The 23,194-nt window shown below is 31.9% G+C and overlaps 8 protein-coding genes across 8 annotated transcripts; 2 read left to right on the top strand and 6 right to left on the bottom strand. All coding sequences in view use genetic code 12, as the record gives it.

Moving 5' to 3' along the window:
• Window positions 1–2,339: 2,339 nt before the first annotated feature.
• Window positions 2,340–3,899, top strand: J8A68_000336 (uncharacterized protein; the record flags this gene model as incomplete). Its single annotated transcript, XM_049407234.1, has 1 exon — window positions 2,340–3,899. One exon carries the CDS (start codon window positions 2,340–2,342, stop codon window positions 3,897–3,899), a length of 1,560 nt encoding a protein of 519 aa, XP_049266312.1.
• Window positions 3,900–4,612: 713 nt separating this feature from the next.
• TRP3 (bifunctional anthranilate synthase/indole-3-glycerol-phosphate synthase) lies at window positions 4,613–6,163 on the bottom strand (the record flags this gene model as incomplete). Its single annotated transcript, XM_049407246.1, has 1 exon — window positions 4,613–6,163. One exon carries the CDS (start codon window positions 6,161–6,163, stop codon window positions 4,613–4,615), a length of 1,551 nt encoding a protein of 516 aa, XP_049266313.1.
• Window positions 6,164–6,482: 319 nt separating this feature from the next.
• On the bottom strand, window positions 6,483–9,065 carry ARG5,6 (bifunctional acetylglutamate kinase/N-acetyl-gamma-glutamyl-phosphate reductase; the record flags this gene model as incomplete). Its single annotated transcript, XM_049407257.1, has 1 exon — window positions 6,483–8,167. A coding segment is annotated over one exon (1,685 nt), but the record flags the coding sequence as incomplete, so codon positions are not given.
• A 382-nt stretch (window positions 9,066–9,447) lies between these two features.
• On the bottom strand, window positions 9,448–12,081 carry J8A68_000339 (uncharacterized protein; the record flags this gene model as incomplete). The annotated part of the gene is made up of 1 exon (XM_049407268.1): window positions 9,448–12,081. One exon carries the CDS (start codon window positions 12,079–12,081, stop codon window positions 9,448–9,450), a length of 2,634 nt encoding a protein of 877 aa, XP_049266315.1.
• Window positions 12,082–13,126: 1,045 nt separating this feature from the next.
• J8A68_000340 (TRAMP complex RNA-binding subunit) lies at window positions 13,127–14,350 on the bottom strand (the record flags this gene model as incomplete). Its single annotated transcript, XM_049407279.1, has 1 exon — window positions 13,127–14,350. The coding sequence occupies one exon, from the start codon at window positions 14,348–14,350 to the stop codon at window positions 13,127–13,129; it is 1,224 nt and encodes a 407-aa protein (XP_049266316.1).
• A 632-nt stretch (window positions 14,351–14,982) lies between these two features.
• Window positions 14,983–15,513, bottom strand: TVP18 (Tvp18p; the record flags this gene model as incomplete). The annotated part of the gene is made up of 1 exon (XM_049407290.1): window positions 14,983–15,513. The coding sequence occupies one exon, from the start codon at window positions 15,511–15,513 to the stop codon at window positions 14,983–14,985; it is 531 nt and encodes a 176-aa protein (XP_049266317.1).
• Window positions 15,514–16,193: 680 nt separating this feature from the next.
• Window positions 16,194–17,438, top strand: J8A68_000342 (uncharacterized protein; the record flags this gene model as incomplete). The annotated part of the gene is made up of 1 exon (XM_049407301.1): window positions 16,194–17,438. The coding sequence occupies one exon, from the start codon at window positions 16,194–16,196 to the stop codon at window positions 17,436–17,438; it is 1,245 nt and encodes a 414-aa protein (XP_049266318.1).
• A 212-nt stretch (window positions 17,439–17,650) lies between these two features.
• On the bottom strand, window positions 17,651–22,000 carry J8A68_000343 (uncharacterized protein; the record flags this gene model as incomplete). Its single annotated transcript, XM_049407312.1, has 1 exon — window positions 17,651–22,000. The coding sequence occupies one exon, from the start codon at window positions 21,998–22,000 to the stop codon at window positions 17,651–17,653; it is 4,350 nt and encodes a 1,449-aa protein (XP_049266319.1).
• Between the last annotated feature and the right edge of the window lie 1,194 nt (window positions 22,001–23,194).

Genomic DNA, 23,194 nt, shown 5'->3' on the forward strand with positions numbered 1-23,194 from the left:
TGGTCTATAAAGACAGATAGTTCTCCAACCAATTCCCAAAAGCTTTATCCTCGAGTCCTAAAAGGTGTAGGAACGGGGAAGGCAGAGAACGGATCAGGGAATTTTCAGAAATCACCGTAATGGAACAGTTACTCACAGTAGCCTCGCCCACAGCAGCCGTACTATGTACATACGACGATAGTCTATAATCTCCACGATCGCCCAATTAGGAAGGAGTACATAACCATTCCTTACAAGTATTGGAGAATCGAATGATATATCCCGGGGAACAGGAGAATCTCATTTCTGAATTAATCATTGATGCATAATTCAATCTGGGCTCCAAATCGCGTGATAATTTTTTATTTATAGAATAAAACCTTAAATAATGTCCATCAAAACCTTAAATAGGCTTCCAGGAATAGATAGAATACGCGAAAAGATACGCGAAAAGACCATTGTAAGGTTTTATCAAAGCCTATTGTGCATTCCATATTGACACGCCAACAGAAACGTCAATTGTCAAACTATTTTTATCGGACTGACAACCCTTATCACATCATCATTGGCTGATTAAACAAAAAACGTGGAGTGAATTATTATTGGTCGAGTTAAGAAGGTTGCTAAAAATAATCATACATGTGAAATCGAACCACATCTTTTATCTCATCAACGTTATTTACATTAATCACCATTACAACCGTCGGAGTGATGACCCTATGAGGGGTATGATGGGGGGTTATCTCATTTTTCATTTTTCTCGCATGAAAAACGCGTACCCCTCTACTGAAATGACAATAAAACGGTCATCGATATGCATATGTACCTTATCTTATATTAATAAACTCCGCAATATGCATACCGAGATATGGATTCCAAACCCCGATATTAGCTCAAGTTACCATGAAAAAAGTAAATTTGAGGAGATCTACTTCAAAAGAGTAATCTTGAGGATGCTTAGAGAGATGGGGGATCTCCCAACAAAAGATTTTTTTTGATTTCCAATTGCATGTTGAAACATGTCATTCTAGCATAAACTTGCAAGAAAAAAAAGGAAAGAGGAGTAAACCGTTTTTGTTCCTTCCGTAGAGCCTAATTTTTAATCGAGATGACAATTTAGCAATGATAGAAGAAAACTATGAAGTTTTCTAGAATAAATTAAAAAGAAAGACACGTTATCATTTTTCTATTAATGTAATTATTTTTTCATTTAATAATTTGAAAATTATTAGTTTATTGTTTATCCGACGTCAAAAATACACGTTGTTTTTTTATTATTTTTTTACAGTATTATTATTATTTTTTTCGTTAGTGTGGTTGTCTATAAAACCGGTCATACATTTGTATCTCCGTGGAAATCAAATATTTCCCATAGCTATTCATAGCAACTGTGGGTTTAACTAGAAATAATCAATGTAGTATTAAAATTGATTTGAGTAAACGAAGAACATCTGCACTTATATGCGTTTCATGTTTCCCAAAGTTTTTGAAATTGGGCGCGATGGCGAGGGGCAGAATAGAGGGGGGGGGGCGACGGATGAGGGGTTTATTGCACCATCTCACTTTTTGTAATTAAGAAAATAATTAACATAAACTATTTCAGGGTGGAACCCAAAAATAAAAAATCTTACGATTTGCGTTTCGGATATGAAATTCCACCACCACTATCATCATCAGAGGAGGATCTTTGGTATTAGATTTATTAAGGGATATATATTTATATATATATATATCTCTGATGATAGATAACCCTTCCGAAAACTCCTATCTCCTGGTAATCCGTATCTCTTATTGATACTACAAATACACAAAAAAATTAGTCGGAGTATCACAAAAGAAGAAGGCAGAAACAAAATTGCAATTTTCACAAAAACAAAAACTAAGTCGTGTACTTTTGGATAATCGGTTGTTATTCAAGATTTTACATGCAGTTAAAAAATAAAACGGTTTTCTAATTTTTTTCTTTTTTCTTTTTTCAATTTTTTAATTTCTTTTTTTTACACACACAATTTTTTCTTGTTTAGCAACAAAACTGATTTATTATTTAACAGTTGGAAAAGTTTCTTTTTTTCCATTTAGCAGTTTTATTATTAACCATTAAATATCATTAATCATCACTTATCATTATCAAAAGAGGTTAATTAGCTTACTTAGATACTCGTGCTAACACATTCATTCATTCATACACTAGAGCACATAATATATATGGAATGAATAGTCATAATAATAATAAGCATAATAATAATACCACACCGAGCATACCTACTCCTACTTCCACAAACACAACCAGTCATACTCCTGATACATGTATTACTCCATCCATACCGAATAACAGTCCTACACTACATCCACAGCTGAAAATGAAAGCGTCTTCTACTACAAACACAACATTGACAACCGCATCTTCTAACGCATTACTAGCACAAGATTCCATGTCTACTTCCATATCATCGATTAAGACGTATAACCCTATACCCACTAAACCACAATGTATAACCAATCCTTTACTCAACATAGATACTCAACTTGGGATGCCACCAACTTTACAACCAAGTGATAGTACCAATAGTTCTAATTCTAATTCTAATTCGAGGTCAAGCTCACCTAGTGTTATCCCCCCATTAGATGAATTAGTTAATGATTGTTTTTTACATACAATAAATCAACTTGAAGATCTTAATAAGTTATCAATAGTTGAATCATTTATGCAATATTTAATTAAACAACATTGTCAAGAAAACTTATATTTCTTAATTGATATTTATAAATATGAATTTTATTATAATAAACTTTATAATAATAATCATGAATCAGTTGAACATAGATTAAATCATACTCCAAGTCCAAGTCTAGCTAAATATATGTCATCTAATGCATCACTTAATTCAATAATACAACCTTCATATCGTAATAACAGTTCCAAAAGAAATTCCATTACCACAACTTCATCTTGTACTATAAATAATGATGATGGAATGTTTATGGCTGACGATTTAGATGCTAATGAATATGCTCAATTTAATGCTAATATATGGGAAGAGTTAAGATCAAGACAAATTGACGATGATTCTGAAAGTGAATTTGATTATCAACAAGATGATGAAGAAGATGAAGAAGTATTAATGAATCAATGGAATTATATTATGAATACTTATATTAAAATTGATTCAACTTGTCAAATTAATATCTCTCAAAAATTATTTAAAGAAATTGCAGAAGAATCAATTAATAATTCAATTCATAATCCCTTGGTTTTAATTAAAGCAAGAAATGAAACTTTTGCATTGCTTAAGGAGAATGGTTATAGTTCATTTGTTAGTAAATTTAAATCAAATTCATTATTAATTAAAAGCAATAATTCAACCATATCGAGTTCACCAACAACAGCACCAACTTCCCATTCTTTACAACAACAACTACTTTCACCAAAGGGTCATCATAACAACTATCATAACAACCATCAAGTAATAACCCAATTAGTATCACCCATCACAAACCCAAACTCCCCAACCACCCCACCAATCATATTAACATCACCAACAACAGTAGCACCTACCAAACCAACATCAGCACCAAGTCCAGCAATCACATCCCCAACAACCACCACAGCATCAGCAACTCCTACAAATAGTGGATCAAATAGTTCACATTCATTATTTAATAAATTATCTCAATTACCTTCCAAAAAATCAAAAGCTGAGGAAAGTTCAAGTTCTTTATCAAACTTATTCTTTTTTAGAGAATTAAAAGCGGCAGCTGAGAATACTAATCGGACGGGGAAAGTAGTTACTCCTCCAAATGTTTATCCTAGTCATAGTCATCATAATCAATCTAATCCTGATACTATGAGTCCAATTGAAAGTGGTAAAGAAAAAGAAGATTCTTCATTAAGTTTTAAATTTTGGTCAAGAAGGAAATGATGATTGGGGTTTAATTATAGAGAAAGAGAGAGATAAGGGAGTTATAGAGAAAGAAGGTTATTAATTATTAATTTTTGCATAGTAGAGAGAGGGAAATGGGCTATATCCTAAAATGGCGTTTATAGAGTAATTTGTTTGTTTATTATAACAAAGTGTATTAATAGAGTTTATAGAGTTAGTATTTTTAATTTAATTAATTTAATAATTGGTGGTAAAAATCACCAGATTATATTTACATACTTTGAGATTGCAATTGTAACTTTCCATTAATAGTTAATTGAAAAATATGCCAAGACCCAGGCTTGATACATACAATCGCCAAGAATTAGGAAGTAGAAAAGCTTAATTGTCCTCTTGGTGAACGGTAAGTAGTGTCTGTCAAAAGGCTATTCATTATGCCAAGTCACAAGTATTTCGGCAAGAAACTTTTTGGGTGTCTATAGTACCCAGAACCAGGTAATCAAAAAAATCAGAGCTCCCATTTGAAATGAGTTATTGGCTTTGAAAATGACTTCTAAGGTGAATGGTGCTGACTTTATTATGACCAATAGAAGATTTAGAAAATATTTGACAGTGGATGATTACCCATATGTTGCAAAAATAACACATTTTATTGCAAATTTTCTTAATTAATTAAGTCATTTAAACAATGACACTACAAGGTAATAAAACATAATAAAGTTCATTTGTCTATACTTAAATACTTACATCTTCTAACAGTTACATAATTCATTCAAGAATTCACCAGCTTGTCCTTTTTCTTCAGCTCTCATTAAACTTTCACCTATTAAAAATCCATCAACATTATCTTCATATTTATATTTCTTAACATCTTCAACAGTAGTAATACCACTTAATGCTAATACTAAAACATCTCCCTTTCTACCACTATTATTCTTAGCAGCATCTACTAATGAACTAGTAGTATTTAAATCGACATCAAATGTAGTCAAATTACGATTATTCACACCAATAATTAATGGTTCACTATTATCACCATTATAGGTTAATGCTAATGCTTGATCTAATTCTGGTTTATCATTAACTTCAACTAATGGAACCATACCTAAACTTAAAGAATATTCATATAATTCTTGTAATAATCTAGAATCATTTAACATTTTAACAATTAATAAAACTGTATCTGCTCCTGCTAATCTTGCTTCTAAAATTTGATATTTATTAAAAATAAATTCTTTTCTTAAAACTGCTGGACGTTTATAATTGGTTGATAAATTTGGTTTATCAATTACTTTACGAATTAATGATAAATCATCTAATGAACCTTTGAACCAAGTTGGTTCAGTTAATACTGAAATAGTAGAACATCCATTGGTAGCATAAGTTAATGCTTGTTTACCTGGATGAGCTTGGATATTAATATCACCTTTTGAAGGAGATGCACGTTTGAATTCCGATAAAATAATCGTTTGTTTCAATTCTGATTGAGTATATTTAAGACGATCATAAAAATTGATTAAAGGTGGAGCAATATCTAAAGATAATTCAATTTCTAATTGTTCGAATGATTTCCCAGGTAATTTTTCGATATTTGAATAATCTAATTGTCTTTGTTTATAAATCTTTGTCAAGATATTTTCCTTTTTATCAAAACTGGTACCCTTTTTAATTGAATCATTTTCTTCCCAAGTTCCTCCATATACTCCCAAAATATTATCAATCATTAATTGACCAGATTCAGTCAAAATAGATTCAGGATGGAATTGAACCCCTTCAATGGTATATTTCTTATGTCTAACCCCCATAATAACTTCTGGAGAAGTTTCAGTAATAGCAGTAACTTCCAAACATTCAGGCAATGTCTTAGAACTACCCGCCAAAGAATGATATCTAGTCACAGCAACTGATTGTGGAACATTTTCAAACATCCCTTTACCATCATGTTTAATCGTGGTTGTCTTACCATGAACAATTTCTCCCGCATAAGTGACATCACCTCCAAATACATCAAATATACATTCTTGTCCCATACATACTCCAAATATTGGTAATTTCCCAGTAAAATGTCTAATGACATCACTAGAAATACCTGAATCAGTTATTGGATGTCCAGGACCTGGTGAAATGAAAATAATATCAGGTTTAATTTGAGTTTCAATGGTTTCAATATCAAGTTTATCATTTCTATAAACATCGACTTTCCCACACATTGGGGATTGATGTAAGTATTGATATAAGTTCCAAGTAAAGGAATCATAATTGTCTATCATCAAGACATGTCTTTTGGTAGCATCAGTAGTCATTTTATGGGTTTGTTTTTGCAGCCTATTGACCTAAATGTCACTGTAGATGTAAGAATTGAAATTTTTTTATAACAGTTGAATTTTTTCAGAAACAACCAAAATTTTTTTTTTGACTCATATCCGATGGGCTACCAAATGGAAACAGAGTCAGGATTGCCGAGCTACCAAATGAAAATAGACAGAGAGTTTTACGCTTGAAGTGATGGAATGCCATTAAATGGTAATGATATACACTACAGTAAGATCACATTCTAAGCAATGAAAAATACAATTCTATTTTATAAACTACTAAATAAATCACACACACACTACTAATAAATCATCCTCTAATAACTACTTCAATTGGAATACCTTCATATTCACCATATCCTTGAGATAAATTAATATTTTGTAAACATTGAGTTGCTGCACCCTTTAGTAAATTATCAATAGTAGCCACTATAACCACTCTATCAGCTTGTGAACTAACGGCAAACCCACCAATTACAACCCCATGTTTCCCACTAATATCTTTCACTAATGGAGCTTCACCACTAATTGTGATTAAATCTTCCCCTTGATATCTTTCTTGGAAAATATTTCTAATTTCTCTAGAAGTTAATGACCCCTTTTTGATGGGGATATTGATGGTATGAGAAATACCTTGGAACCATTGGGCAACATGAGGCATGAATGAGACTTGGGTTTGTAATTGAGAACTAATTTCCCGTTCATGAACATGATCAGTCAATGAATATGGAATTAAATTATTGGTTAATACTTTTAAATCATTCTTTGGGGAAGGTTTTGTCCCGGCCCCGGAATATCCTGAAACTCCAAATATACTTGGAATACCAGATATGTAATCTTTTAATGGAGCAATTGCAACTTGTGCCGCAGTGGCATAACACCCGGGGTTGGAAATCTTTTTAGCTTGTGCGATTTTGGAACGGTCATTTAATTCAGGTAATCCATATATCCATTGTCCCGTGGTGTCAAATCTATAATCAGCTGATAAATCAACAATTTTTGAATTGGGGTTTTTAACAATATCAATTGAATCAACAAATGGTTTACATACTCCATTTGGTAATGCCATAACCCAAACATCAACATCATTATTTTCTTCTAATTTTTGAATGTCTTCAACTTGTAAATTAGAATAAACAATATTATCTTTATTATAACCAGTTAATTTTTGACCTTCTAATTCACGGGAAGAAACATGAGAAATTTCTAAATATGGATGATTATCAATCAATTTAATTAAATTTTGTCCAGTATAACCTCTAGCACCAATTAATGCCACCTTTCTCTTTTCTTTGTTTTTACCTTCACGTAATGGAGGATTTGGGTTTGATGTTGGATGAAATCTTGTTGTTGATTGATGGAAACCTCTCTTTTGTTGTGGAGTACTGAAAACACCTGATTCTTTTGCAGAAGATAATGAAGATCCAATAGCAGAAACTTCAAATTCTTTAATTAAACTAGTAATTTCATCAGTATTTAATCCATACCAGAATAAGATTTCTCCATTTTTAGCAAATGAACCATCAGATTTTGAAAAATACCAACTTAAATTAGCATCATTTTCATTAACTATCCAACATAAAGATTTAAAATCTTTCTTGATGGCATTAAAAATATTATCAGTAACATTATTTAACCATCCAGTTTTTGAAGATAAAAATTTATCTAATTTAGGTACTTTATCATTTTGTAATACAATAGCCAATACTTCTAAAGGTTCATCCCCATAACTTCTAAATTCAGCAGTTTCTAAATGTTTAAGATATGATGCAACTGATAATTTCCCAGCTTTAATTTCTGGATCTCTTAATAAAGCATTTCTTAATAAATCAGGATTACCAAATTCTTTTAAAGAATTACGATTAATTAATTTATAACCTCTTCTAATTAAAGTACCAGCACCAGAATCAGTAAATAATTCTTTTTGTAAATCATCAACATCAATAATTGCCACTGAAGAAGATCTTGGTAAATGTTGTAATAAATCATGAATTTCTTTAATTTTTAATTTAGTACCATATTTAACCCAGCTTTCTTTTAATAAATCTTCATTAAGAAGTAGATTTAATTATTGTCTTTGAAAAAGTGGTCATAATGGTAAATATTATCCTCCCTTTTCATTTAAATAAACAATTTTTAATGGTTCAAATTCACGAGCCAATTCACCAGCAGCAACATCGGCATTAACATTTAATAACTGACCTGAAGGAGTTTCAGCAAGGGAAGTTAAGATTGGTAAATAACCCGCATTAATAGCAGCTTCAATTGGTGTCTTATTAACCGAAGTAATTTTCCCAACTAATTGATATTTTTCTTGATTTAAATAATCAGCCCCAAATACACCAGCAGTAATTGGTCTTGCATGAACCCCAATTTTTTCTAAAGCAGTAACTAATCGTAAATTTTGTTCCAAAAAACATTTACGAACAACTTCCATAGTTTTTGGATTTGTAATACGAATACCATCGATATATTCCGGTTCAACCCCTTCATTTTCTAATAATTCATTAATTTGAGGACCAGTACCATGTAATACAATGGGGTATAAACCAACATGATATAAGAATGCTAAACAAGAAGCTAATTCATCTAATTGTTGAGTAATGATAGCTCCACCAACTTTAATAACGGCAAATTGTTGTTGAGATACCGATGTGAAATATTTAAGATATTGTTCTACTTCTCTTTTAGAACCAATGTTGTTTAATAATTGAATAACAGTTGATTTTGTCGATAAATAAGATGGAGTAGTGGAAATAAATGCTTTTTGGGTGGTGGTAGTGGTACTGCTGACACTGAGTGGAACTGGTGCATTTATTACGGTAGAAGCACGTAATAACGATGAAGTATTAGAAAATCTTTTAATTGATCTTCTAGTAACTTGTCTTAACATATTTGATAGAGAATGAGGTTAGGTTAATACTAAGTAAGTAACGATACTTCCAATAAGAACTGAAGAAAAAGAAGAAGAAAGAAAGGAAAAAAAAAGAAAGAAAAAAAATGTTTTCTTTAAATATGAAATTTATGGAGAATGAAAATTTTTTTTTTATGACTCAAACCAATTATAGTAATTTGAAAAAAAATTAAGCGCGGTATTAAATCAGTAAAGAAGAATTCTTAAATTAAATAGATAGTCTATATGCAGGACAATACAACAACAATAAACCTTACGGCAAATTAATTTGCAACCATCATGTGACTTAATACCCCATGGCCATATACTCATATACCTATATACCCATACATATTCCTATATTCTCATATATGGATAGTCCTCACTTTAAATCAAAATAAATCCAATTTAATATTGGATTATATAATTTATAAATAAATGAATTTAAATTATTAACATCATCAATTAATTTAATAACTTTATCAATACAACAGGAATACTTAAAATTCTTTAATATAATGTCATAACTTAACAATGGATCGTTTAATGCTATTAATAACTTTTCCTGTAATATTTTAATTATTGATGATTTAAATTGTTGATAATACTCAACAAATTTAGAATCATATTCATTTAAATTAAATGATTCATTAGTAATAATTTGTGAAATATGGCCCTGGGATACTGTCTCTGTATGATGGTTATGATAATAATTTAAATACATTAATATAAATGTATTCAATTCAATTAATTTGGTTAATTTATAATGTAGGCTAATAAATTTATCATAAAATACAACATTCAATTCATTAATTTCAATATTCCCCCTTAGTATCATTTTATTGAATATATTCATGAAAAATTTACCATTTATATTAGTTATTGGATTATTTATAATTATTCTTAATAAAGAATTCTTAAATGAACAATTTACAACATCTTCATTTATTATAAAATAATCATCATCATCATCTTCTTTAGTTAATTCAATAATTGATTTATAAAATTTTGGAAATAATAATTGTGGATTAAATGTATACCAATTAAAATTTAAATTTGGAAAATTATTACAATTAATTAATAAATAAATATTATCAAATTGTTGATATTGATTAAAATCCTTAAATTTAGTCTTATTAATCCAATAATTATTAATAACAATTGATAATTGTTTAATTGTCCCTGCTTCATCTTGTTGATAATTCTTAATCAAATCTATCAAAACCATATTCCCCGGTTCACAGAACCTAATTAATTCTTCAAGCGAATTCCATGATTTTCCTTCAGGTGGTGCCTGCTCTATAAGTTTCCTCTTTAATGTTGTGTCTTGTATAAATTCAGTATAATATTGATAAAACTGTTGATAAACATCTTGTAGTGATGTACTAATATGTTTAGTCACTTCATTCACATCAATATATTCTCGAATATCAAATGATTCAACATATCCCGATTTTATTCTATTAGGTATTTCATTCTTATTTGAATGAATCTTTAAATATAAATCAAACCAATATTTCCTCCAATCGAAAATAGGTACATAAGGAATATAAAACCGTAAAGAATTGAATTTAATAAATCTTGAATTATTAATAATAAAATAATCACAATTGTTATGATTATCATATATTTTACAATTCAAATTATTCATAAATTGATTCACTTCATTGGTGGAAATAAACCGCTTTAATCCATGTACAGAATAACTATTCAATAATGTCAATTCATTGGATAATTTCATTTGTTGAATAGTCAATTGTTCCCGTATAGGATCTACCAAATCTTCAATCATTTGAAATTGATTATTTAATCCTTCAATTGAACTTATCAATATTTCTTTAATATTCAAATAATGATTCCATTTAAACACTTTGAAATAAAAACTATATTGTCTCCAATATATATCAAATTTCTTTGTCTTCTTCCCTTGTGCAACCACCACCTTAAATTCTTCAAGCAATAATATCGTATATTTATAAACAATCACCCAAATAGAATTATTAAAAAACATTGACCGTTCATCATAATCATTCACATTTGCATTAGAAGCAGGATGATGATATTGACTATTACCCTTCATACAATCATTAAAGTCATTAATCATAATAAAACAATACATAAATGATTTATATTCATAATCACGTAATTTCGATACGTTCAAATAATTTAATATAAAATAAATACTCTTGGTAATTTCATGATGATTATTATTTAATATATTAATAATTTGATTAAATGAATAACCTTCAAATTCATTCAAAAATTGGGATTTGATTAATATTTTAAGATATTTATTAAACAAATATCGACGACATATCCGTTGAAATTTAACAATCTCCCGAGAACTACTACCTCTCCCCCCAAATACCTCCTCCTCCATTCCAAGCCCACCCTCCCGTTCCCTTCCCCCCTCGACACGCTTTTTCCCACCGTTCTTCCACACAACTCTCTCATATCTTCCACTACTCCTCCCCCTCCCATCCATCCCATCTCCATTCATCTTCACAAACACAACCCGCCTCGCCCTCTCCCTAATCATCTTCAAATATTCCAATCGCCTTCGTCTAGTCTCCAAATGTCTCTGACTCAATCGTTTCACTTTCATATCCCGATACAGTTGTTGTTGTTGTTTATGCTTCATAATCTGGTTCTGAATCATCTGGGATCGGATCCTTAATTTGAATTGAATCGATTTTAAATGATCTTGTTTTTTCTTGATTGGATGAAGATGGTCATTATATCGATATGATGATGGTTTTGATTTTATTGGAGTGAGATTCTTGAGGATGTCATTTGGGATCATGAATTGAGATCTACGTTGCATTGATTGGTCATTAGATGAGGATGTTGTATTGTTTGGAGTAGATTGAGAAGTAGCACTATGTGATTGCGACTGGTGGTGGTCATTATTATTATTATCATTGATGGGGAAGTTGGCAGTGGTGGTTGGGGTGGATTGTGTCTTTGTTGTAGCAGGCGTTGTATTGTCTATTTCTGACGGTGTCTCTGAACCCATTTGGTTATTGTACCTACTGGTCAAAGACACTCAATTGATAATTCTAAAAGAAGAAGAAGTAGAAGTAAAAAAGAATAAATTGTTAGATAAGGGTATGTATAATATTACATCTGAAATTAAGGGGGGAGTGGTGGACTCTGGCCACCCTGCCAAAAAAAAAAAACTGATAACAAATTTTAGGGGGTGGGAATATGTTACACATCAATTGGATTGGAATAATTTCTTTGATATGCTAAAACCCATACAATTTAAGGAAACAATAACTTACTACTGATGATGATAAATATTTAGATCACATTAAATTACATGTTATTTATATAGAATAGTTAACAATAAGAATTTATATATTAAGTATCACTTTTTAATAATCTCTTTTAATTACTCTACAACCACCCCCATATGGTACTACTCTATGGATTACAAAATTTTGAAAAAGAAGAATCTTAAGTAAACAACTTAAAGTATCAACAAAGCAAAACGAATACTAACTCATGATAATCCCTTTTCTTTAGTGTGGCATGTACAACTAGTAAATTACTGAAACAGTGGCTCCAAAAAACCCCCTTATTTTGTCTGGATGTATCAACACAAGTTAATGAGAAATTGATAAAACTAAAAATTAGGAAATCCACGTTTCAAGGAAGTATAACTTCAAGCATGTTCTGGCAACTAGTGTAATTACAAAAAAGAGTGTCATTTGGTAATTATGTCGTGCCCTAATCGGCTGGGAACGGAATATGATAATCAATAGAGATGCCTATCTTATTTTGAATTGAGAACATCTTATCGTTTTTATATTTAGCAATCAAGATTTGATGACCAGGAATAAGATAAGCGTCTTTATAGATTATGATATTTCTAATCTAGTCAATTAATACACTACAGAATTTTAACAACTGACCAAACATAGACAAGTTATTCCATCAAACCACTAACCCTTGATTTAGTTTGATTTCTAGCATATACACATTCTAATACAATAATAGTAATACTAATACAACTGAAAAGGTCTATAATAGCTAATTAGCCAATAAATACATGAAATCTAATATCTCATAAATCTTGCAGGCTTCTTTTTATTACCACCACTTTCTGTAATCAACCCCGATCTAGTTGGACCATTAAGATCTTGCCTTGAAGATTTCTTTCCCTGTTTCTTTTGCTTTGGTTTATTTATACCTCCATTATTATTATTATGATTTTGCTTCTGCTTTGGCTTATTATTATTGTTATTATTATTATCACCGTAGTCCATAGAAACAATCTTTCGAATAGTTCCACTTCTTGTAGGTAAACTAAAATTTGTTATTGGTCTGCCATTAAAACTATTAGCTTTATGCATGCTTGCACTATTATTTCCTTTGACTGTTGCTGGTGGCATATATCCTGATCGACTTGGCATTTTATTATTATAATTATTATTCAATTCATATTGTCCAAATGAATTCAGATAATCGTTGTTGTTGTTGCTGAAGTAATTTCTTGTACCCAGGGAATAATCACTTTGATAATCTGTAACTGCACTTTCTGGTCTATAATAACTATCATTTCCTCCTCTACTACTACTAGTACCAATATTACTCTTACTCTTAAGTCTTGAAAAATATAATGGACGGAATTTTCTAGGTAAATTACTTCCACTAAATGCTGAACCTACATTTGGTATTCTTGAAGTTCTATATTTTGGACATTCATCACCATAATGTTCATTATCTCCACAATTATAACAATAAATAACCGGTAATGCCAGACATTCATTATTTTCATCATTATCAGTTTCACGTTTAGTTAAATATGATCTCCAAATACTTGGACAATTTTCATCACCATGAGTAAATGTATCACAATTTCGACAATACAGTCTTTTTTTAACTTTACTACTACAGTTGATTGCAATATGCCCCTTTTCACCACATCTTGCACATATTAAAGTTGTAGGACAATGAGTTTCATAATGATCACCAACAATTCCACATTTATGACAAATTACTGTTTTACATTTAGCACGCAAATGACCTCTTTTATGACAATTTGCACAGATAGGGCCTAATGCTTGAGAGGGGTTTGATGGGTCGGTTACTCCAAAGTATCTTCCTTCTCCTCTGAGTTCTATTAATTCATCGGCATTATCATTTACTTGATCATAGGAAAGTGATGTTGTTGTTGGCGGTTGATATGGTGAATCGTGATGATCTGATTTTTCAGTATATTTCCCTCGTTTTAGTTTAGAGGGTACTGTATCCTCTACATATGGTAGTATACCTGACATGATATGAATATGTATAGTAGTAAAAGTATTGTGTCAACTTATATAAAATTAATTACCGTTGAAATGTGATGTGATGTGATGATGAATTCTAAATTTTTCTTTGTTTTTTTTTTTTCTTTCTTTTTTTTTTCCTTCTATTAAATTTGACAGTTTGTTCTAAATGGCAACGGTTTTTGGATTAATTACTGTACAGATTATATGTAACTGTCAGATCTTAGGACATAGAACACCCAAAAGGCAAAGGTTTATTGTCTTCAATTAAGATTAGTGGCTTTGAATATTTACCTTATTTAAACAAAACCACTTCATTTAATTGAAGATAATAAAGTTCTAATTAAGGATCTTCTAATTGTCAAATCACTTTTAGTACTCGAGCTCTTGCCCTACGTACCTTTATTTGCCTAAGCATTAACATCAGTTAGGAACCTTACGTACTACTGGAGGTTCATACGCAAAGTTTTATTGTAAAATCTTTAGCTCTGTTTGATTAAGTTAGGAATACATTCAATATGATACATGAAGAAAGATAGCAGACGGCAAACACATTTATTAGTTATATTTAATTTATAAAAGGAACAGGGGGAGGGAAAAGAGAAGAGTGTGATAAAAAGAAAATATGTCCTACAAACTCTCTATAATACATTTCTAACAATATGTTGACCAACTTGAGCTTCAAAATCAGTTTGATTTCCACTACTACTTCCACTAACATCTAATGTTGATTTCATAAATTCTTGATGTGTAAAATATGCCATTGCATAACAGAAACTTGCAAGGGTAAAGAATACAGCAACAACAATTAAACTAGTTGATTGTAATGTTAAACTTAACCATTGTATAACACCATTCAATAAATAGAATCCACATCTTGGTAAATTATCATCAAATCTTTTAACAAAATTAACAAATGTATCAGTTAATGGACATATTTTAAGTAAAAATGGCATTTCAACAAATACAACAATTAAGCCTTGTACTATACATATAATTGAGAATATAATTACTAAATTGAAATGAAATATATTAGCAACTCCCAAGGCTAAACATAAAAAGATTGTAATAATTGCAATCCATTGTCCGTAAACTGAGAAATTCTTCTTTTTAAAATCACTGGAAAGTCCTCCAGATATATTACCAAATATTGTACCAACACTAAGAGCCATTATATTTTAATTGATTCAGTTCGTCTTGTTCTTCTTCTTATATATTTCAATTAAGATTAGGATGAATCGGGATGTGATTGAATGAAATTATGTGTTGTTCTGTTTTATTTTTTTTTGTTACTCAGTCTATGAGTCTAGCCCCCCACGCAGCAATCCAGCCAGGGCCAGTGCCTCCTTTCTATGATGGCGCTACCATCAAACCTATATTTTACTGATAATCTCCATAGAACTATAATTATCATATTCTAATGAATGTGCAATTAAAAATAACTTAGAGTCAATACATACCCAACATGCTAACTATCATGTTCTGTTCGAAGCTCCCCGCCTCCCAGTAAATCAACTGTGAAATACTACGGCTTACTTGTTTGGCACGTTCAAAGCGTGGAACCACTCTCTCTTTCAATCTTCCAACAACCTCAAATTGTATATATTCATATAGTATCCAATGATAATATCCTACTGGTGTTATACTCCAACCATAATGGATGACACTGCAGATCGTCGTTCCAGATACTTTTCTCATATTTATCAATTGCATCTCCAGTCTCTCTTTATACAAAGACTCAACCGAAAAAATAAAAATAAATTTAAGCGCATCTTTTTATACAAAAATTTTTCATTTAGTTTGTAGGTCTAGGTCCACCATTGAAATTAAGAAAACATATAACAAGAATAATATGGGTAGAGAAATAGTTATAGGTTTAGTAGGAAAACCATCTAGTGGGAAATCAACCACATTAAATTCTTTAACCGACGCCCATGCAAAAGTAGGTGCATTCCCATTCACAACCATTGATCCAAATAAAGCCACTGGATATCTTGAAATTGATTGTGCATGTAGTCGATTTGGTTTACAAGCTAATTGTAAACCAAATTATGGTTATTGTAGAAATGGGAAAAGAGGAGTACCTATAATGTTATTAGATGTTGCAGGTTTAGTTCCCAATGCTCATTTAGGTCGTGGATTGGGGAATAAATTCCTTGGAGATTTGACGGAAGCTGATTGTTTGATTCATATTGTTGATGTTAGTGGAACTACTGATGCCGAGGGGAAAGCTACTAGAGGTTATGATCCATTACAAGATATTGAATGGTTACAAGATGAAATTTTTAGATGGATTTTGGGGAATTTAACTGAAAGATGGCCCTCCGTGGTAAGGAAACATGTTGGAACTAAATCAAGTACTTTAGATACCCTATGTCAACAATTAGGAGGATATTCTGCCAATAAGAAATTAATTGGTCAAACTTTAGATTTATTACCTGGTTTACCACCTTTACAAGATTGGAATCAAGAATTAATTGAAAAAGTGGTGAAAACTTTTATGCAAGTAAAATTCCCCACCGTATTATCATTAAATAAAATGGATCATCCTGATTCTGATAAAAATGTATCTAAAATTATATTAAAATATCCAAAACTGAAAGCAATTTTAACTTCTTCAATAACTGAAGTTTTCTTACGGAAATTAAAAGCACAAAATTATATACAATATGAACCAGGAAGTGAATTTGTAGATACAATAGATGATTTAGGTCCCGAATCAGGTCTAAAACCCCTTGATGATAAATTAAGGAACCGAATTGAAAATATCCGTGATTTGGTACTATATAGATTTGGATCAACTGGTGTGGTTCAATTATTACAAGCAGCTGCTGATTTATTACAATTAGTTCCAATTTTCCCCGTGAGAAATATAAATAGTTTTACGGTGAATTCTGGAGATTATGTATTTAGAGATTGTATTTTGGTTAAAAAGGGAACGCCGGTAATCTCAGTAGCTAGAAAAATTATGGGAGATGTAACTATTGCAGCTATTGAAGGTGTTGGTGGAAGAAAAATTGGTGAAGAAGATACCGTAGATGTAGGAAAGAATGACATTTTATCTTTCAAGATTGTACCTGGAAGTCATACTAATTAGACGAAAATAATTTATAGAATATTTAATAGACGAGTCATTGCGATGTACAGTTATTGAGTAGAATCAGATGGATAGGCCCTTAATCTTCTAAACGCAGTTCAAATAGAACCCCTTGTAAAAGTTTACTAAAATCATAGATTGTTTAACTTATTTATGCTAAATGAAAAATTGATAACTATAAAAAACGACAAACTTAAAATCATTCAAATAATTTACTTCCAGAGTAAATTCTTCAACCATGCACCTTGATTCTTTTGAGATTCTTCCAACAGATCTTCCTCATCATCTGGATGTGTTGCAAGAGATGCAGGATCAGTTGTCAATGTGAAAGGTCCCGAAACATCTCTTGCCAATGCCTCAAATTCAGCAATCCTCTCTGCTTCATCCTCCTCTTCTTCCTTCTTCTGTTCAATACTCTTCAAATCATCTACAAAGAAATTAATTCCCACCAATGTAATCAATATCGACCCAATAATTGCCAAAATCGTCTTAATAGTCCTCATAATACGCCAACCTCTAGCCCGCTTAGGTTTAGCCATGATGAAATATTTTTTATCCCCATCTGTTCTACTACCAATCATTCTCCAATGATGACGTTTTAATCTTTGAACTGCACCCAATGATTGGGTTAATTCCAGTTTTTCAAACTTACTAAGAATAGTAAATATATCTTCTTCCTTAATTTCACCCAATGAAGCACGATCAACTGGGATAATACCACCTTCAACTGTCAATAATAAAAATGATGTATTGGGATTATTAATAAAATCATTCTCAACTGGTTCACCTTTATACATCATAGAAGTACTCCATTCAAGTGCATCCTTTGCCCTATTGACATCGTAATTCTCTTTACGCGCCTGTTGTAAGAAATCTTCCAATGCTGAAACATTAACTGAAGAGTGTTCTTCCTTCTTTGGTATCTTTGGTATCTTTGGTACAGCACGTTCTCCGATTTCAGCATCTGGCGATAAGGCTTCTTGTATTGCCTTTTCGATGGTGATCTCAATTGGTTTCGAAATAACTGGAGGTGGACAAGGAGGACGCACGTTTTCTGCCTGTTTCTTCATAGCTCCATCGTTCTTAACAGTTGAAACCACTGGAGGTGAAGATGGAGGACGCACGTTTTCTGCTGATTTCTTCATATCTCCATCCTTCTTGGAAGTTGACATCACTGGAGGTGGCGATGGAGGTTTTACACTCTTCTGGTTTGCCTTGCGTTTCTCATTCTTGGAGGAAAGGGAAATAAACAATGGTGGAGATGGTGGTTGAAGAGGACCATTTCCAGTGGATGTAGATTTAATTGCACCCATCAATGATTCCATCATGGATCCATACCCACCAAATGACAAATCAGCAGGAGTGGATTCTTTATCTAAATTAGAAAATAATTCATTAATATGGGCATATTTGGCTTCCAGTTGCCCTTCATCAATTCCGCTTGCAATCTCAACTGGTGTACTTGGTCTCTCATTAGGTTGACTTTCGTTAGAATCATTCTTTTTCTTTAAATCCTTCTTAATCGAGTCCATAAACTTCTTAGTACAGATTATAGATTCCTCATGACTAGGAATTTCACTTTGTTTATTCTTAAGAGCAGCCCCAACTTTAGTTGCTTCAAAATTTTCAAGCACTGACTGGGAATTAAGAACCAGATCTAAAACTTGCGTATCTCCACCATTAATGTCAAATAACCGTTCTAACCTTTTCTTCAACCGAATCTCATCAAAAGACACAGTCTTGTTAGATGCCATGACTTCAGAGTCATATTTTTCAAACAGGGAATCAATTTGACTTCGTAATGTTTCAAGAATCTGGTCTGGCGACATGCTAGCAAATGATGATCCAAGCGCTGATCTCAACTTATATAACTGCGGAGTAAAATCATGGATATTCAAATCATCTGGGATTTGCTTGTATTCTCTTTGATTTGTGCCGGCACTTGCTTTCGAAGCTTCAAATGTTTTGAATACCTCTTGGGAATTAAGAACCACGTCCAATACTTGAGTATTGCCACCATTTATGTCAAATAAACGTTCTAACCTATTCTTCAATCGAAGTTCATCTAATGCAACGGGCTTATTCGATGCCAAGACTTCAGATTCGCTATTCTCAAACTGGGCATCTATCTCACTCTGCAAGGTTTCAATAATTTGTTTTGGTGACACACTAGCAAATGAAGTTCCAAGATGTTGCTTTAACGTAGCTAATTGTGGAGTAAAATCATGAATATTTAAATCATCTGGGATTTGCTTATATTCTTGAGGTTTAATTTGTTTCTGATCAAGTTTATTGCCTGATTTAGATGCTTCAAATTTCTCAAATACCGCTTGGGAGTTAAGAACCAGATCTAATACTTGAGTGTTCCCACCATTTGTATCAAATAAACGCTCCAACCTGCTTTTCAACCGAAGTTCATTCAACGCAACAGGTTTATTCGATGCCAAAACTTCTGAGTCGCAATTTTCAAACAGAGCATCTATTTGGCTTTGCAAAGCCTCAAGAATTTGGTCAGGCGAAAAATTAGCAAACGAACTTCCAAGCTTTGCTTGCAATTTCACTAATTGTGGAGTAAAATCATGAATACTCAAGTCATCGGGTATTTGCTTATATTCTTGAGCCTGTTTGGGTTGATATTGCCGACCTAGAGCATAATGATTGATTAGCACTGCCTTCACCTTATCCTGTAGATTGCAAAACGTTCTACCCGGTGGCAATTTTTTGCCTTTCTCCCATCCATAACTACCCCACAAGCGATTAAATTGAGAAAGTCTTAGATTGACAGGAGCTTTGTCCTCACCATTTAACATCACGCGTTCCATCTTTTGCCAGAACTCAATAATATCTAGTCTCGCAGAGCCCTGAATGAAGATTATCTCGTTGATAAATCTATCGAAATTCTTATCATAGTACTCTTCAACTAACCTTTTGTCGGATAATAATTCCAGCAAAATATCCGTCTTGTTACAACAAATCATGTTGAAGGATCTAAGAACCTTCCTGAGCTCATCACTCGTATTCTCATCTTTACTTAAAATATCTAATAATTTCTCGAACCCACCGTCTGACTTATACTTTCTACTTAAAGATTCAATTTCACTGGCAAAGGGGATAATATCAGGAAAACATTCATACTTTCTACATCCAAAATTTGGCATAATATTAAGGAAAGCCAATTCAAATTCATTATCACTTAGAATATCAACAATCCAATCATAATAATTGCCTCCAAGTTTCTTTTCAAGATTGGATAAGGTAAACTTGCGTAACTGATTATGAAGCTCTTTACGTGAGGAACCCCTGTCAAGATGTTGTGCAATATACGTTTTCAAAACCTCGGGAGTTAAGCCCGAATACATCATTAAGCTAGACATGAAATTGATTGTGTTGTTCTCGGAGTCCCAAATAAATTTAAAATCCGAAGGGTCTAAAGTGGACATCTTAGCGTCTGGGTCTTTTAAGATGGTCATTATTAGATGGTTCCTTACCAGCTCGCATATAGACGGAACTTCATGTAATTCAATTGAATGTTGCAATTCAGATAAAACTGTATAGTTTCCATTAGACTTGGTTAAGTGAGACCAATTTAAGAAGTGACATAAGCCCTTTAAAGAATTGCTTGCTGACAAATTCTTTTCTTTAATTGCTTTATTACAGTCTTCAAATTTCGATAAATTCACAATGTATCTAATTTCTTCCAATGGATAATCAAGTGAATTCAAAATCTTTCGCAATTCCTTCAATCTGGTTACTCGAAAAAGAATTCTTAAATATTTTGGACTCGCTGTATGATAGTTGGGCAATTTTTGTTCATATTTGAAGATCAATCTATTTAACTCTTTATCAAATTGCTTTTTTGACTTACATTCAGAGAATCCCTTTAATTCATTACTAAACCAACCTAAGCCACTTTTAAAGAATCTTTCTAGCCGTAACTTAACATTATCTGTTTGAGACATGAGTGTATTGAAATGTGACTCAAAAACTGGGTGAGAATCTAGAAGCTGCTGAAAAATACTAACCATAATTTGGTGATTAACGGACTGTTTATGTTTATCAGCAAATGAAGTCAACACATCTGATAATGATTCAGCAGTATTTGCGCACGCATATTCACATAAATCTCTTAGTTCATTCACTGTGAACGGTAATTCAGGTTCATTAAACCGTCCACAAAATTCTTCATAGATTGGTTTAGTACCTTCTTCATATACTTCTTGATATTCTGATAGTTTCAAATCTGGAATCTTATAATCTGGAACATCAAACTTAAACATTGGTTCTATATCTTTTTGTGCCTTCTTCTTTGGTTTCTTCTTTAATGAGATTAAATCAATTTCATAATCATTTTCAATTTGGTTGGCCATCTTGAATGAAGTAGTTGTAAAACATCTTGAACTTGATTGTTTGGTGATAGCACCAGGAGAAGAAGAATCAGCATGTGTGGCTGTTCTAGTACTGATGTAAATAGCATTTCCAATGCAACATAATGGTTTAGGAACAATTGAGTACTTAATATAAATAATCCTTCTTGATTGATGTGATAATTTCTTCAGTAACATATTTCCTTATAACAATATCGGAGATATAAAAAGAATAGAAATATCCAATTGAAGACTTTTGTTAATAACTTACACTCCTGGTTTTCAAAAAAAGGAGGTTTGATAAATTGGAGGAAGTAAAAGTAAAGGATTACAAATTGAAGGGGGAATTTGGAGGGGGGAGCCATCCATAGATGGAGATTGTAAAGGTGGAGAGTGAAGGGTAGTGTAAATGACAAATAAAAGAGACATTCTTTGTTGAATTTTATTATCTCTCAACGTTAGACGACATGCGACATTTCCTACTATTACCGAGTATCGGGTTAAAGGTAAATCATTGCCAATATCTTACAATCACCAAATCGTTTTCTCGAAAATATAAGAAACTTATATAGATTATATATGTAGAAGAATTGATAACTGGGTGGGGTTTATTTATGTAGTCTTAACATGAATGAAGAACAATCTACTTGATGACAATTTCCACAGTCATTGTACCAAGTCCATGGCGGGGATATTATTATCGCACACATGAAATTCATGATCGAATACAGAAACAGCAAACTTAAGCGTAAGACATATCTCTCCAACTTATTGCAATCTTGTTCTTTATTAATCTTTTTGTCTCAGAGATTATTATTAATTACGATGTTGACATCAATATTTAGAAGTCACATTGTACAATTGAGTATGATCAGCATACTTTCTCTTGACCGTAGGATTGGAAATTCTCATAAACGAGAACGTAGGAGAATGTTAGCAATCCGTTCCCGAATGCAAGCCGGAGATATCCACTAGGCTTGAGGTTTCATTCATATTATATTATATTATACTATATTATATTATATCATATTATATCATATTATATGATATTCCTTTTTAACCGGCTTACCAATTACTTTCCAATTTAAACTAGGCTCAGGGTTGAGTTATTCTTGCAACAATTTACATTAACTAATTACCTAAGATTAGTACGTGGACTCTTCTCCTTGAATATTATCATGAATTAACTCAAGTATAACCCCAGTCCGCGTATTGCAAGAGTACTCAACTTCTCGAGAACTGTTTGCTTTTACGCTAGTACATAGTTTAACAAATTCTAACCTAAATCGAATGAAATCATATTCTGCCATATCGGTCATAACCAAACTCCCCTTCGGCCAACAAGCCATATAAAACATTTGAAATAGAAGTGCTACGGGAGGAAACAGTTTC

The sequence above is a fragment of the Hemisphaericaspora subhashii genome, assembly GCF_019202705.1.
Source record: "Hemisphaericaspora subhashii strain CBS 10753 chromosome Unknown scaffold9, whole genome shotgun sequence".
NCBI lineage: Eukaryota > Fungi > Ascomycota > Pichiomycetes > Serinales > Debaryomycetaceae > Hemisphaericaspora > Hemisphaericaspora subhashii.